Here is a 13,969-nt window from a genome sequence, read left to right as displayed (position 1 = left end):
GAGTACATGCGAAGCCCTCTAACAGACTTTGCTATTGGTTTATCCCTAATAAGGCATCGCTGCCTTGAAAGATCGTTCATAAACTCTTCCCCCAATAGGAGGAAGCGGTAGCCCCAATATAAGCCCTCCGCGGGTGCACATTGTCCCTTTTGTCACTCAGGTGCCTTGAATTTACTTCTGTTTTTTTTATGTGACATTATAGACAGCAGCTGACCACCATTACAATTGAATTATTTTCATTACTATCACAGCTATATGATAAACAGTCATTCAACGGTCATAATAAAGGCCATCTAATGTCATCTAATCTAATGCCTGTGAAGGCATTGATGATTTTGATGATTTAAAAAAGTGGAAATGGTACTTTTTGTTTACATTAAACGCACTTTTCATTACCCTGTGGGCGTTTAAATTTCCAAATGCTTCCATTCTGTTCATCTGGATTTTACAATGTTCCACGTCTGTCTTCTCTACGTCGGCCAGCAGAGGGCGGTGTTTAACGGCAAACGCAGCATCTTTCTGTTTAAGCAGAAGTCTCAAAACGACGGTGAAAGGACATGCAGACCCAAGGATGAAAGAGAAAGGGAGTTTTACACGTATACAAAGGACGTGAGCTCACACACATGTCTCAATGTGAGTTTTCATCTGTTTGATTTCCCATCAATATTTCGGCCGACATGTTTCCCAGGCTGATGGATAGCGGGGAGGAGGAGCTTAGGCACATACAGAGACCCTCACCTTTTTTATCTGTAGGTGCTTTAGCCTGGGGTGAGGATTAACTGAAAGAAGGCCAGACAGTTGGAAACCAAAAGGTAAGAAAAAAAGGATGTAGCAGCAGGAGCAGGCAAGAGGAGGGCTGAGGAACAGAGATAGAGATTAGAGAGGAGGGCGAGTGTGAAGTCAGAGGCTCAGACAGAAAGAGAGGTCAAAGCCAGTTCAAGTAAACATGACGGCCAGATGTGAAGATTCTTTTATGTTCCCATCTTGGCTTTTCATCTTCAGGGACCGCCATTTTGGGTCACTAGGAGCAGTCTCAGATGATATTTAGGGATATGAAACGGACAGGCGACTTGTGTATCAATCAAACTACAGCGGGAATTTAGGTTTGATCCACACACAGAGAACATTTGTAAATTTAGAGAAACAAAAACGTACTTCCTGTGATTTCAAACAGAACTTTGTCGTTGAGTCCCAGTCGGAGCTCCGGCATCCCCGAAAGAACCACTTTCAGCTTGATGCTGCCGACGATTTCGCTTCGCAGGACGTTTCCTGAGGCAGACACCTGTGCAGGAGCGACACAGAAAGATTTTCATACGTACAACAGCAGGACAGCAAGAACACAGTTTCCATAACAGCAAATGGTTTTGTTTCCAGGCCCTTGACACATGACATGACGTTAAAAAAAAATGACATGACATCATCAGATATCTGCAAGCCGCCTGTCACGTTGCTAATTCATCACAACATGGGGTGACTAACTCACAATCTTGCTTCACAGTTTGCACCCACAGCTTGCTAAGATCTCCAGAGAACTTCCCCTCCTTGCTACAGTGATTTCTGGCTGCGTTAGTAATGTGCTCCTATCACTCAATTTGATATTAATTTAGTTGTTTTACAAAGCTATTAATCATTAAAAACACATAAAAAGAATGCAATGCTCCCTCACACACATCAATCGTTTTCACCCAAGTTAAAAGTTGTATTAGCCAGCGTGAATAAATAATGACATGTCCAACAGATTCATATCCAGCAGCTGCGGTTTGAAAACATGAATCAGAGCGAAGCTTCCCGCAGCTCAACTTAAATCAACAAAACCACTGACACGCTGGCCGCTCGTGCGGCAGCTAGCAACAGACCCAGAGCGAGAAAATCTCCCAGCACGCGTCCGAGGAATGCAAGTCGTTTCAGTGAAAAAAGACGCTTTGAAGAATTTTTTCTAAGTCTTGGGTCACACGAGGGGAAGTTCCAGCAGAAATGATCAGCACCATTTCTGACGACATATGAAACAGTTCTGTCCCATCCTCCAGTCGCTGCTGCAGGAAAAACATTTTCAGTCGGATTTCAAAAGCAACAACAAGGAGATGCTATGTTAAAAGTTGAGGATGTAAATGTTTTGGGTTTAGCTCACTTTGGCCGGGACCTACTCTTAGTAAAGTAATCCAAAGTCACCGACTCACCAATGGAGCAAACAAGCTGGTCAAAAACACAACTTTTGTAACCCGAAGCGCCTCTAACTAGACCACTCTCCATCATGGCAGAGTGGTCGGAGTGTTCCTTCTCTGACCCGCGACGGCACTGCACTGCTAACGCAGCTAACGGCTAGCGTGGCGTCGCACTTGAAACCTTTATTGACACTGGTGCCCCGTTGACAGCACATAAAAAATATTACTGTTATAAAGCAACATGAGCAATGTTCCCCATTGCACACTGCTGATATGATCTCAGTGCACAAAAACATATACACAGAGCAACAAAAATTAATCCTGAATTGAATATAAATTACCGCAATCTGAGGACTACAGGGCTTCTTGCCGTAGAGAAATAAAGCCTTGTGAGAATAGAACAATAAAATGAAGCGCCCACTGCGCTGTTCGACCGTGTGTATCCTTCCCCGCCGTCATTTTCCACCTTTCCTCTGGTGCAGCGGTGCTTAAGTGACACTGCTGCATACACACAATGGAACAAACAGCAAGTCGAAGACCCCGCCATTTGAAGTGAACTATTGGAGCTGGCGGGTGTTTAAAAGCTGATTTCTCTTAAAGTCGCTCATGGTTGGTCAAAACGTGCACATGCACTGAACCTATTGTGGCAACGGAGTTACGCACAGGAGAGAGAATCGTTGCAGTGCAGGTTTCAGAGTACAATACACAGAGAGTACATGCTTGTCACGTGAGGAAATGAAATGTGTCGTCAGTGAAAGGAACCTGTTCCTTCTTCATTTCACCCTTATTCCACATAGGCTCACAGTTCCGTGATGAGCAGCCACAGAATAAGGTGGCCTCAAGTGGACAAAATTCAGTCTCACAGCAGACAGATTCATGAGCCTTATCAATCCGTTTGAGAAAGGATTAATGTTAGTAAAAGTTGCTTGAAGTTCTTTGATATCCAGCGCCCTCAATGGTGTAATGTGACTTCAATGACTAGAGTTAGTTTACTTAGTGTATTGGAAGATTCTTGATATACTGTATATATTGTGAATATATTACTTCATGATTCTGTTGAACAAATGTGTAAAGAATCTATACAATTCAAAGACAATTGAAAGGCTTTTATTTCTGCCTTTTTATTTTTACATGTTCTATTCCTCAATGTGTGCAAATTCTAAATATAATACCTTTTCTGTTCAAAATAGTTATTTTCATTAGATTCTTTAGAAAAAAAGCGATTGATTGTTTTGGTGCACTAAAGTTCTGTTAAAACAGATGTGTTGATGAAAGCAAATAGTTATGTCTTCACCAATATTTTATGAGGTTGAATGTTTATTTAAAGCTCTTTAGCAATGTGGTTTACCTTTCGTTATATTTTTGTTCTTCGCACATGTTGGCAAAAATCGGTCCTTCCAAAATCCAAATCGTGATTTCATGATAACAATTAATGACATGACACTTTTTCCATATCATCCAGCCTTACTCTCCCTGTACTGGAAGGCACTTCAAGTTGGATGATAATGTATAAACTTTGACTGATAGATCAAAGTATATCAGAGGGACCATACATGCAGAGAAGATTGGAGACATAGTTGCAAAGACCAGATGGTTTGGGCACTTGGGGAGGAGAGGCATTGTGAGATCCAGAATTTGGGATAAAGAAGAAAACCAATGAGGTTGATGAATGCAGCAAATACAGAGGATCGGGGTGGGAGAGGGTGACAAGGCAAAGGCTCACCAAGAGATTGACTGACTCGATCACATCCATGAAAACCTCATTCTTCCTGTACTTGATGCCCTCTGACCTCCAGGAGACGGCGTTGGTGACTGTGGCAGGAGGTCGAACGCTCTCTAACTTGTGACCCTGTTGAGTGATGTACCTGCCGGCAAGAGAGGGAAACCGGTCAAACATCTGCTGCCGATCAAACAAACAGGCTATTTATCATATTGTGATTACGTGTCAAGCTTGAAGCCAATAAATAACTCCAGCGTGAATAAATTAATGATTGGCATTTGTGCAGCGTGATGATTATTCATGTGTGTAATTAGAAAATTGATATTTACATATCTGTTGTGGCAGCAGCTACAGATGAAAATGTCAGCATTTGTTTATGTGACAATGATTTATGCTGGTTGCTTTAGTCAACAACAGCTCGAGTGGAAGCGTCATAGAAAAGTGGCAAAACCAGCATTCACTGATTTCACCTGAGCTCTCACTGTCTCATAGCAAGAAGCACACAGGTGGAAAACACCACAAGATGAGGCATGGTATCATGAGGGAAGTTTCAAAAAGCACAGCTATGGAACATAAACAAGATGGACAATCGTGCACTTCACAAGTAAAACAAAATAAAAAATGTCAAATAAAAAACCTGGAAGAAAGTTACAAATAGTCCGTAAAACAGATGGACTTGAGAGACTGTGTGAGGAAGAAAGACAGAGGGGAAGAAGGAAAGAAAGAGAAAGAAAGACTGAAGCACATGTATTTTAGTGTGAGGCATTTATATTCCGCAACATAGCCCCATGATATCCCAACACTTGAATGAGGTGAAAAAATGAAAAACGATGAGACAGAGTGAGGCAGACGATGTGCTGATGTTTTGCCTTTTTGCCTCATTTCCCCCCAGAAATGGTCATGAGGGGATCGAGGAGGAGAGTAGGAAGCCAACTGACATATTAGCATTACAATAGTAGTCACACCACACCCACATGTGCGTGTACGACACTCAAAAAGTGGAGTTTAAGTTTCACACACAAACACAAAGTTGAATCTCAGCAGGTGTGTGTTCAAAAGGAAGTTTGTGATGTGGTTGAGGGCTGAAAAGGTCAGAGCTCTTTAGAGAGAGACAGAGTGTATCAAATGTGTGTGCTCCAGCCAGAGAGACGTGACATGCGTATCTCCTCCGAGAGAGGACGGGCGCGAGGGGCCTTTTTGTCTCACTGTCTCATGTGTGTCAGCCTGTGCCATTGTGCTTCTTATTATCTGCCTCCTTGGATGCCAAACACACCCGTCCTTAATTCAACCTTGACGCACGAACATACTTGATGAAATTCACACTGTATTAAAGAAACATTTCAGGCATGAAGTGGGTTGAAGGATGAGGCAAACACGTGTCAGAGGTTCAAATAAAGTGCAGTGGGAGGCAGTAAAGACACTCAGAGAAACGGGTGTCTTGAGTCGCATTGGTGAGTGAGTACGCTTCTCCGCTTAGATTATTTATTGCCCTTCTGTTAAACTAGTTTCTCTATTTTTTGTTGTACAGTTCTTTGCTCAGCATCCCAGCTACCTGGGGAGAGAGGCCATGGACACCCTGGACAGGCCACTAGTCCGCCGTAGGCAGTTTAGAGAGGGTTGCTTTTGAAATGTAGTGAGTGAATATAACTATGAGGCACGGATCTGGAGTTCTGAAACGCATGAAGACTGACACATAATCACACCTCAGGGAAACTTAGTCATCCAGTCTAAAGTGTGGGACGAATATTTCAAAATGAAGAGGACTTTCCCTCTGTATTGCTGACTATAGGAGCCCTGAATAATGTAGCTTTCATGTGACTACACAGAAAACTAACCAGAACGCATCACACTGTGGCAAGGGAGCTCAACACTCGTATGTGAAGTGAGACGTCCCCACTCTTTGGGGTTCATTACATCAGACTGAGCAATTATATTTTTACACACACTCATCTAATATGCAAATAAAAACTGCCTGTCATACAATTTATCAAGTTTGAGTCCAAAAATAAAAACTGAAAGGGTCAAATGAGAAACAGGCCATAGACATATTTTCCAGTCCATGACTGTATCTGTTCTTACTAACCGTACACCTGAGACTCAACCCACGCATTCACTTCAACATGCTGTACAGAACGTGTCTTACTCTTGTAGGATCTTGCTGTCTGTGGTCTGTGGAAACCCGAAATCCATTACTTCATCCATCAGCTCGTAGACCGTCACAAAGTTGTCGCGGATGCTCTCTTCTTCAAGCTCTTTGAAGTACTCCTTAAATACCTGCACACACACAGAGCAACAGCCGAAGACAGCGATGCAAGTAGACAAATTAGTCACTCTCTCTTTCCCTGCTCAAGTGATCCATATAATGTTTTTCTAGCTGATTATTTGTGTTCTTTGTGTTCAAAAATTGTCAGCCTCCACAGCAGGTCCCAGCTACAGAGCTCGGTGAACACTGGAGAAGTGGCTGGAATGCACGCAGGCGACACATTGCCAACTTTGTTTTCATCATGAATCGGTCATGATGCTGGACCATGTTGCTTGTACGGGAAAAACACAGACCTTTCTGCGTCGCTGCACCTGCGGCTTATCGACCGGCACAGCTCATGGATGGACAAAATCTATTTCTTTTCAAATGTATTGAGTGTGGCTTTTATGTAGGCACGTCAGTAGTCTGGAAATTACTTTGTTCTTTCACACTTCAGTATGTTGAGGCGATGTTTCATCTAGTTAACATCTCAGTAGACAATGAAGGGATAAACTGTCTTTCTAGTGCGGTTGCACAGCCCTTAAAATTAATAGTTAACTGCATCCTTACTATGACACGAATGTCAGACTCTAAGTGTACAGCAAGAGAACCAAAGTCGTGGCACACGGTAATAACCAAAACCAATACCTGGACTATTTTGTAGAGGAAGGAGTACACCAGAGCAGCGTTGGCATTCTTCTTGGTCATCGCCACCACTGAACAACAACATGGTGAAGGACTAATCTTGTACACAGTGAAGCGTTAGTTTAGAACACAAAACCAACTATGCAGCACAAGATTCTGATACTTTTCTAAAATCATAATAACAATAATTAGTTTTGTTACTATTACTATTATTAGGGCTGTCAAAATTTAATCTCAATCGCACTAGAGCCGAGTTAACTTGCGATTAATGGCAAATTATTCACACAGTTTGTGTCTGGTCTAAATGTAACTAAAAAGAAGATTTTATCAACACCAGAGCGGCCGTTAATGTTTACAATGCAATGCTTTCTGTATGTTGTTGAGCCTCTTCGGTGCCTCTGAGGTGATTCTGAAGACTGTTCTTGACACTATCTGTTATGTTGTTGGAGTCAACAAATGTTGACGAAATGAGCAAAGCATTACTGGCCACTCTTAACTTCTCCCTTTAAGCTACCTTTAGAAGAGACACAAAATGTGTGAGTAATGATGATTTTTTATTAATAACTTATTCACAGCCTTAATTAATATTGTTATTATTATTATTATTATTATTATTATTATTATTGACAAACTAAAATCACACCGGGATATATATTTTTTGAATGATGAAACCACAGAAAAAGAATGAAATCAACATGGAAGCAGAAAAATAAACTCATCAGGATTGGAATTTAATCCAACTATAATGTGAGAATTTAAAAAATAGTAACTAAAATTGTAACAACTTCCTCATTATGCATGACCATCACCTTTTTTACTTCCACCTTTTATGACCACTTAATAGCTGCATCGTCTTCACATTTGCAGGCAATTACTGCCACTCTGCCACATTCATTTGCAATCGTAGTTATAGTAAAAACAAATTGAAAATATTTGTAAAACAAAAGCAAAGTTGAGATACATTTAAAAAAAGTTTACATGATAAAACTGTGTTTGAAGTCAAACAGGTTGAACTTGAATAAAATTCAGATTCTGACTGGAATATCCAGTGATCACGTCGGGCCTTTTTCCAAGCTCCAGTGGGAGTAAAGCCTCATCTCGGGTGCACGGCATGGAGCACTTTTTTTTTTTTTCTGAGCTGAAGGCAGCGAAATTTAAAAAAAGGTTGGAAGAATCACATTGGCAATTGAGAACATGGCCACAGGGAGGTAAGTGCTCACTAGTCTAATGTGCTGCAGTGGGAATAGCACTTATTCACAACTGCAATATGATGCTGAATTAATAATGTGCAGAGAAGTTTGACTGCATCGGAGAAAAAGGAAATAAAGCGCAGCTGCTGCACGTCACAGTGGCTTGTGTTCAATTTTTCAGCTGCCTGTGATGCATGAGGTGATGAAACAGAAGATAAGATGAGGCTCTGGAGCTTCCAGATCGAGAGAACTCTGAGATGTCCATGGTAAGACATTAAAATCTTCATCCCTCCATAGTTTATAACATTATCCCTTCATGACATTCAAAGTACATTTGACATTGTTTTTTCTGAAAACATACACCTTTTCATCTACATTGTGGTCAAACACCAAACACCTTAAGTTGTTACTCTTGACAAATGACAAAAACTCAACGGTTGTGCACAAAAAAATACAAAAATGTAAATAAAAATATGAATAATTAAAAACAATTATTTCTCTCTGACTGGGGGAGGGTAATACGGTAAAAATATAATTTTATTGTTATTATTATAGAATCACAGAAAATTTTACCATGATCACAAGAATAAAAAACATTATGTTTGTATCCAGCTAAAAATTCAGTTTCTAATGCATCATTCTTTAGCTTTGAGTTCCAGACATTGCCCCAGCCAGCTCCATCGCAGTCTTTATCGGTTCACATTTTGGAGAGCATTTATTTGGGACTGCATTTGGTTAACCAGTTAGTAACAAGGTAAACCTGGATGCTCTGCGAGTGTAAATAAAGCTTTGAAGTGAAACATCATGTTAGCTAGCGGTTAGCTTTGCGGCCTCACAGGTCAGACAGGGAACACTCCACTGTTCTGCTGCGACGGTGTGTGGTCAAGTTAGAGGTGCATCAGCTTTGACAACAATTATAGTTTGCACTTTTCATCAGCTTCTTCGCACCGCAACAATCTCCTTACTGGGGCAGATCATCCATGCATTCCAGGCTTTTAGCCAGACAGGTGTCTGGGTGTCTAAACTGACAAACATGAAAAATTTAACACCGTTTTTCAAGCCACACACCCTAAATTTCTGATCATTACTGGCCATACAGCTAATCATAGTACCATCGTACTGGTTTCCATTAAAGGGTGTTTCTCAACCAGCAATTTCGCTGAACTAGATGGAAATTGACAGATTCTCATGCTGCGGCTTTGCATCGCAGGCGCCATATCTGCTCTCGTGGTTATCCACAACTGGCGAGTCGCGGCACTTGCGTTTGATAGCTGGGTGCAGAACGCTGTTATTTATGGGATGACTGACACTTCTGAAAGGAAGAAAATTCAAAACCTGTCGACAAAACTTGCAGAGTGCCCTGTAATCTGAGGAGTGGCTTCTTTGGTGATAACTGTCGGTGAAACAGGGAAAAAAAACAAAAAGCACACGCCGCAGGATTCTAGCTATGATGTACGTAATACCATCATTTCGCATACTCCTGTCTCTGACCAGGACATGAACACTTGATGAAATAGAAAAAAATCGATTTGGAAATAACATTATTCAACTGCACGACAACTACACTTTAGAGAAGCGACAACATTCAGGATACAGTAGAGGTTGCTGTGCTTGATCCACAGGAAGTGGCAGGAACCATGGGTAACCAGGGGGGTCATCTCCACCTCCTCCTCTCGCTTCATCAGGAGTGGCATGAAGTGGTCGATCTCATTCATGTCTATGTTGCCCATGTAGTTCCGACAAATCAGCACCTGAAGGACAGAAAATATGGGTGAATGATCAATGACAGATTTGCCTTTAGAAAGCAGGAATGGAAAACTTCATAGCTGTGTGCGAACAAAATGACCATTTTTTTCCAGACAAAATAGAAAAGGATCTGTTATAATAGTTATTTATTGGTGTGAGTGTCCAGTGTCGAACATTTGACCTACAACTCCATCCTTCTGTTCCTGGCATGCACCCATGCTCCAGTTGAGTCCCATACGCATCATACCACCACTTTAGAAGCCACAGATCTAAGTTCACAACAAACAAACATCAAGGGCACATTTGCGTCCTCTTTCTATTAATATTGTAAGAATTTCCCTTTAAGATGCAAAATTTAAATAAGGCGCACAATGCGTCAGCAGTCTTGCCTCACAAACACAAGCAACCTCGCACAAATACAGAAGCACGATCAAAGTGGTGCCGCTTCGAAGAGCAACATCAGACACAGCATCCGTGCGCAACGGTGAGTTGCTGAGGGCACACTGGGTCAGGTACAACAAAGACGAGAGGAAATAAGAAATAAAAAAAAGAGGAAATTCCAGCAGAGTAAAGTAATCTAGGAGAGAAAGAGGCCAGCGCTCAGCTTCTGTGAAGAGAAGAAAGAAAGCACAGAGCGAAGGGATCAGAGGTCACTGGAGAAAGAGAATGAGATAGAGAAACATTTGCATTGGGGTGACAGATTGCAGGAAGTACACCAGCGACTTTAAAAGGAGAGGGAGATAACAACCAAAGCAAGTTTGCAATGTTTATTAGAGTTAATTTAATTACATTTTAATGTTGAGAGATTAAGTCTTCCAAAAAGACCAAACAGTTATTTCACCGCAGTTTGATTTAGTGCTGTTGTTTTATCTCGGTGAGCAGGATTCTGACGTCTGAAGTTATGTTTGAGCAACATACACTAGATTTTAAAAAATAAAGAAATGTTGATGTGGGAGGCTCCTGGGCTTAATTCAAATCCACTCATGTGTTTGCAGACAATATCAAACAAAACAAAACAATTTCTAAATTTTTGTATTTTACATTTTCCCAATACATTTAAAGCAGCATTCCATAGTTGAAGAATTTGTTTATGGCGTCACCGCTGGTAAATTAGTGAAATTACAAACCCTTGTCTGACCTTTTGGGAAGGGCAACTGTTGACAACCCAAACATCTGAGCCTGTAGGTTTGTTGTTGGAGACTCCAGATATTTAGCAGCACTTGCGAAAGCCCATCCTGGAAGCTAGTGATGGTAACCTTGCCATTATAGCGTTATAGCTCATTGCACATTGCAAACAATACATTTTTAATAGATCCAACACTTTCATGAGCTTCATGGATGTTGCATGGGCATGGAATAGGATAGGGGTGACTAGGTGGTAGGTGTCATTGTTGGAAACTGAGTCCAAGTTTATATAAAAAAAAGGTAAAGGATGCAGTTGCTGACAATCATAACAGGAAAACAAGTGACAACCTTGGGCAATGAACAGCGGACACACGTCCAGTTTACAGCACAACCCATCCTTTGGGTATAATATATTATCAGGCGATGAAAAGACATGAAAGTGCAGATAAACAATGGTAATATATGATTCTCCTGTTTTACACTGAGGCATTATACACTCTCCTGATGTCAGTAAGTTTATCAAGTTTATCTTTAACAGGCTAAAATGCCACTACATGGGTAGCACGGAAGAACACTGCCAATGTCATATTTAATCTTTATATGCAGGCCAAAAAAATCCCCCACTTCAAGTGTCCTTCACTTTGCTGAGTCCGCCAAATAAATAATTGCGCTTGAAAATAAACAAATGCCTGCAGCCGAAGACAGCAGAGGTAAACATCAGATAGTTGTGTATACAGCACAGAGGCAAACGCACATCAAACAGCTTACCGTACAGTGAGCACATTTTATGGCAGATAGCAGCTACTTAATACACCTGATCTCATTTAAAGTCTTCTGTGACCATTTCACTTTCAAATGAAGACACCTCTTGGAAGTCAACAGCTACCCAAAAATGGTTGATCCATAGGGGTGCTGGATGGGTGAGTCAAACCCCAACTGTTCAATTGTACACCCACCACTCTACGATGGGGAGCACAGTTTTAGCTGCTCTGCTTCCAAACTATCGCAACAGATATCTGCACTGTGGTCTCTCTACAAATTTTAAAATCCAATGGTATTGACCCGATCCAGCCCTTTAAAAAGGGAATGGGTATCAGTGAAAAAGGGCCAATCTTGGCATTTAAACTCTATGCTTGGTGCTCACATTGGCGTCACATGTGCCGCCCATCAGAATGATAACAAGGCAGCAGCAGATGCTCAGCAGTGTGGAAACATTTCACCCTCCCTTGCACTGACGACTGCAACGGTGAATGCAACGTCTAAGTGGATGTTTCGAGGGGTGGGAGTGACCCCACGAGGTTCTACACCACAACGTCATAAAGGAGCTTAGGAAGCGCCACACCATATTGACATATTAAGTCATGTTTGTCTTTAACTGAAAGCACAACCAGTGTTATCCCACAGCACAGCAAGAAGGTTAATACTTTAACACTGGTATCGGATCGCCATCAGTGTCGGTCAATACAATACACCTGCTAACTCCAGTATTTGACAAGTGATGAGTGAAGTTTACATTGAGGGTTTTATCTGCTCATTGTTCATTGAAAAGGGAAAAAAAAGTTATTTATTTTATATTTAACATTGTGTATTGTTTATTTGTTGTTTAAATTGCACTACAAGAAGTTGAAGTGTTCGGTGTACAGTCTTATTGTTATTTAATAGGACTGTGTACTTAATAAAAAAAATGTGGCTTTGTGCGTGATTTAGTGTGAATATATATAGTATATATAGAAAAAAAAAGTTAGTAACTCGGAATCTGTATCCGAGTGCTGGTAATGATGATTAGTGCACCCTTAAAAAAAATCTGCAGGATCTCAACTGATGCCATCCACAGATATGCTTCTTCAAGTACCATGGAGTCTGCAAGCACAAGAACATAGAGCCTCCTGCGAGACCCGTCACAACAACTGGCTCACGAGTCATTCAACAGACTAAAGTCTTTCAGACAGATGAAGTCAACACTTGTTTACTCGCAGCTGAACTAAAGGCGCATTGAAGAGTGCAGACTCAACTGGAACCATGTTTCTTTGTACCGGCTCACACTTCTTGTTCAGCAAGCAGCATAAAAGGGCTTTTATTTGACACCACATTCTCCATTTGAGTGTCTTAAGCTCCTGAAAGATCAACATCCTATTTGTCTCTCAAGTTAAATAATGGGTTGATATTTATAGTAAACAAGACAAGTGTTTAAACAGCTATGACCTTTACTTTGCTCCTTCTCTAATGACATGAGCATTTAACTTGCATCCATTTAACCTGCGTCTCCAGAAAATGATCAACGAAAAACAAGCAAAAAAACAAAGAATTGCTGACACACAAGAACATCCCAAAAAAGAACAGTGATAAATGAGAACAGTGGTACCCAATGAGCGCAGAGTACTGTACAATGGCAGGGGATGTAAGACAAGTTTGGAAGAAAAGGATAGGTGAAAAATCGCACACTGAAAAGAAAGTTAAAGCATGACACACAACTTTGAGCAAAGCATGGCAGACATTAGCAAAAGAACAGAGGGTTGCTACCAGACCATCTTGCTTTTTTAAACAGCACTTCCTTTTTGTTGCTGTTTTAATACACATGGGGTTGGGTTTCCAGTCACTACTTCAAATTGCGCAACTGTTTGACACCAATATCAATTTAGGTAGTAGAACATTTCCACAACAGACACAAAATTTAGCATATTAAAATGTCCAGTGTTCCAGAGGTTTCACCTGGAAGAAATGGGTTTAACTACAATCAAAATGAAAATTGTTTGGCCATGATAATGCATGCCTGGAATTCTGTGCCTGCAGCTGTTGTCTTTCTAGTCGATACACTATGAGAATACAAGACAAAAGCAAGAGGGATAGGTCCATTCATTTGCATTGAATGCATTCATTTTGACCAAAAGCTTCTTCTTCCCAATCCAAACAATCTGGGTCACTGTGCCAAATCATTCCAAGTTAGAAACTTGAATGCCAGACAATGTCACTTCCACTGAGCCAAAGACAAAGGGTGAGCTCCGGTAATGGGTCGACTGTTGTGCGAGCTTCTGCAGCGCTCCACTAAGCCACAGAGAGACTGATCAGTAGGTAAACTACGGGTGAACTTACACAGGCGGCAGGAGACGGTGTGTAACAAAGCCTTCTCTGGAATATTAAT

General features: G+C 41.1%; 1 protein-coding gene across 1 annotated transcript in view; it reads right to left on the bottom strand.

The window, feature by feature from the left end:
• ap1m3 (adaptor related protein complex 1 subunit mu 3) overlaps window positions 1-13,969 on the bottom strand; it is a 29,414-nt gene that overhangs the window by 12,208 nt on the left and 3,237 nt on the right. The window contains exons 2-6 of the mRNA XM_053863280.1: window positions 9,554-9,710; window positions 6,773-6,840; window positions 6,026-6,156; window positions 3,886-4,027; window positions 1,156-1,282 (exon numbers count right to left, since the gene is read on the bottom strand). Of these exons, the coding sequence (XP_053719255.1) occupies window positions 1,156-1,282; window positions 3,886-4,027; window positions 6,026-6,156; window positions 6,773-6,840; window positions 9,554-9,710 (625 nt within the window). The remainder of the gene's footprint in view (window positions 1-1,155; window positions 1,283-3,885; window positions 4,028-6,025; window positions 6,157-6,772; window positions 6,841-9,553; window positions 9,711-13,969) is intronic.

Source organism: Synchiropus splendidus, chromosome 1, assembly GCF_027744825.2.
Source record: "Synchiropus splendidus isolate RoL2022-P1 chromosome 1, RoL_Sspl_1.0, whole genome shotgun sequence".
Lineage (NCBI taxonomy): Eukaryota > Metazoa > Chordata > Actinopteri > Syngnathiformes > Callionymidae > Synchiropus > Synchiropus splendidus.
This window is presented reverse-complemented; position numbering and strand designations above follow the sequence as displayed.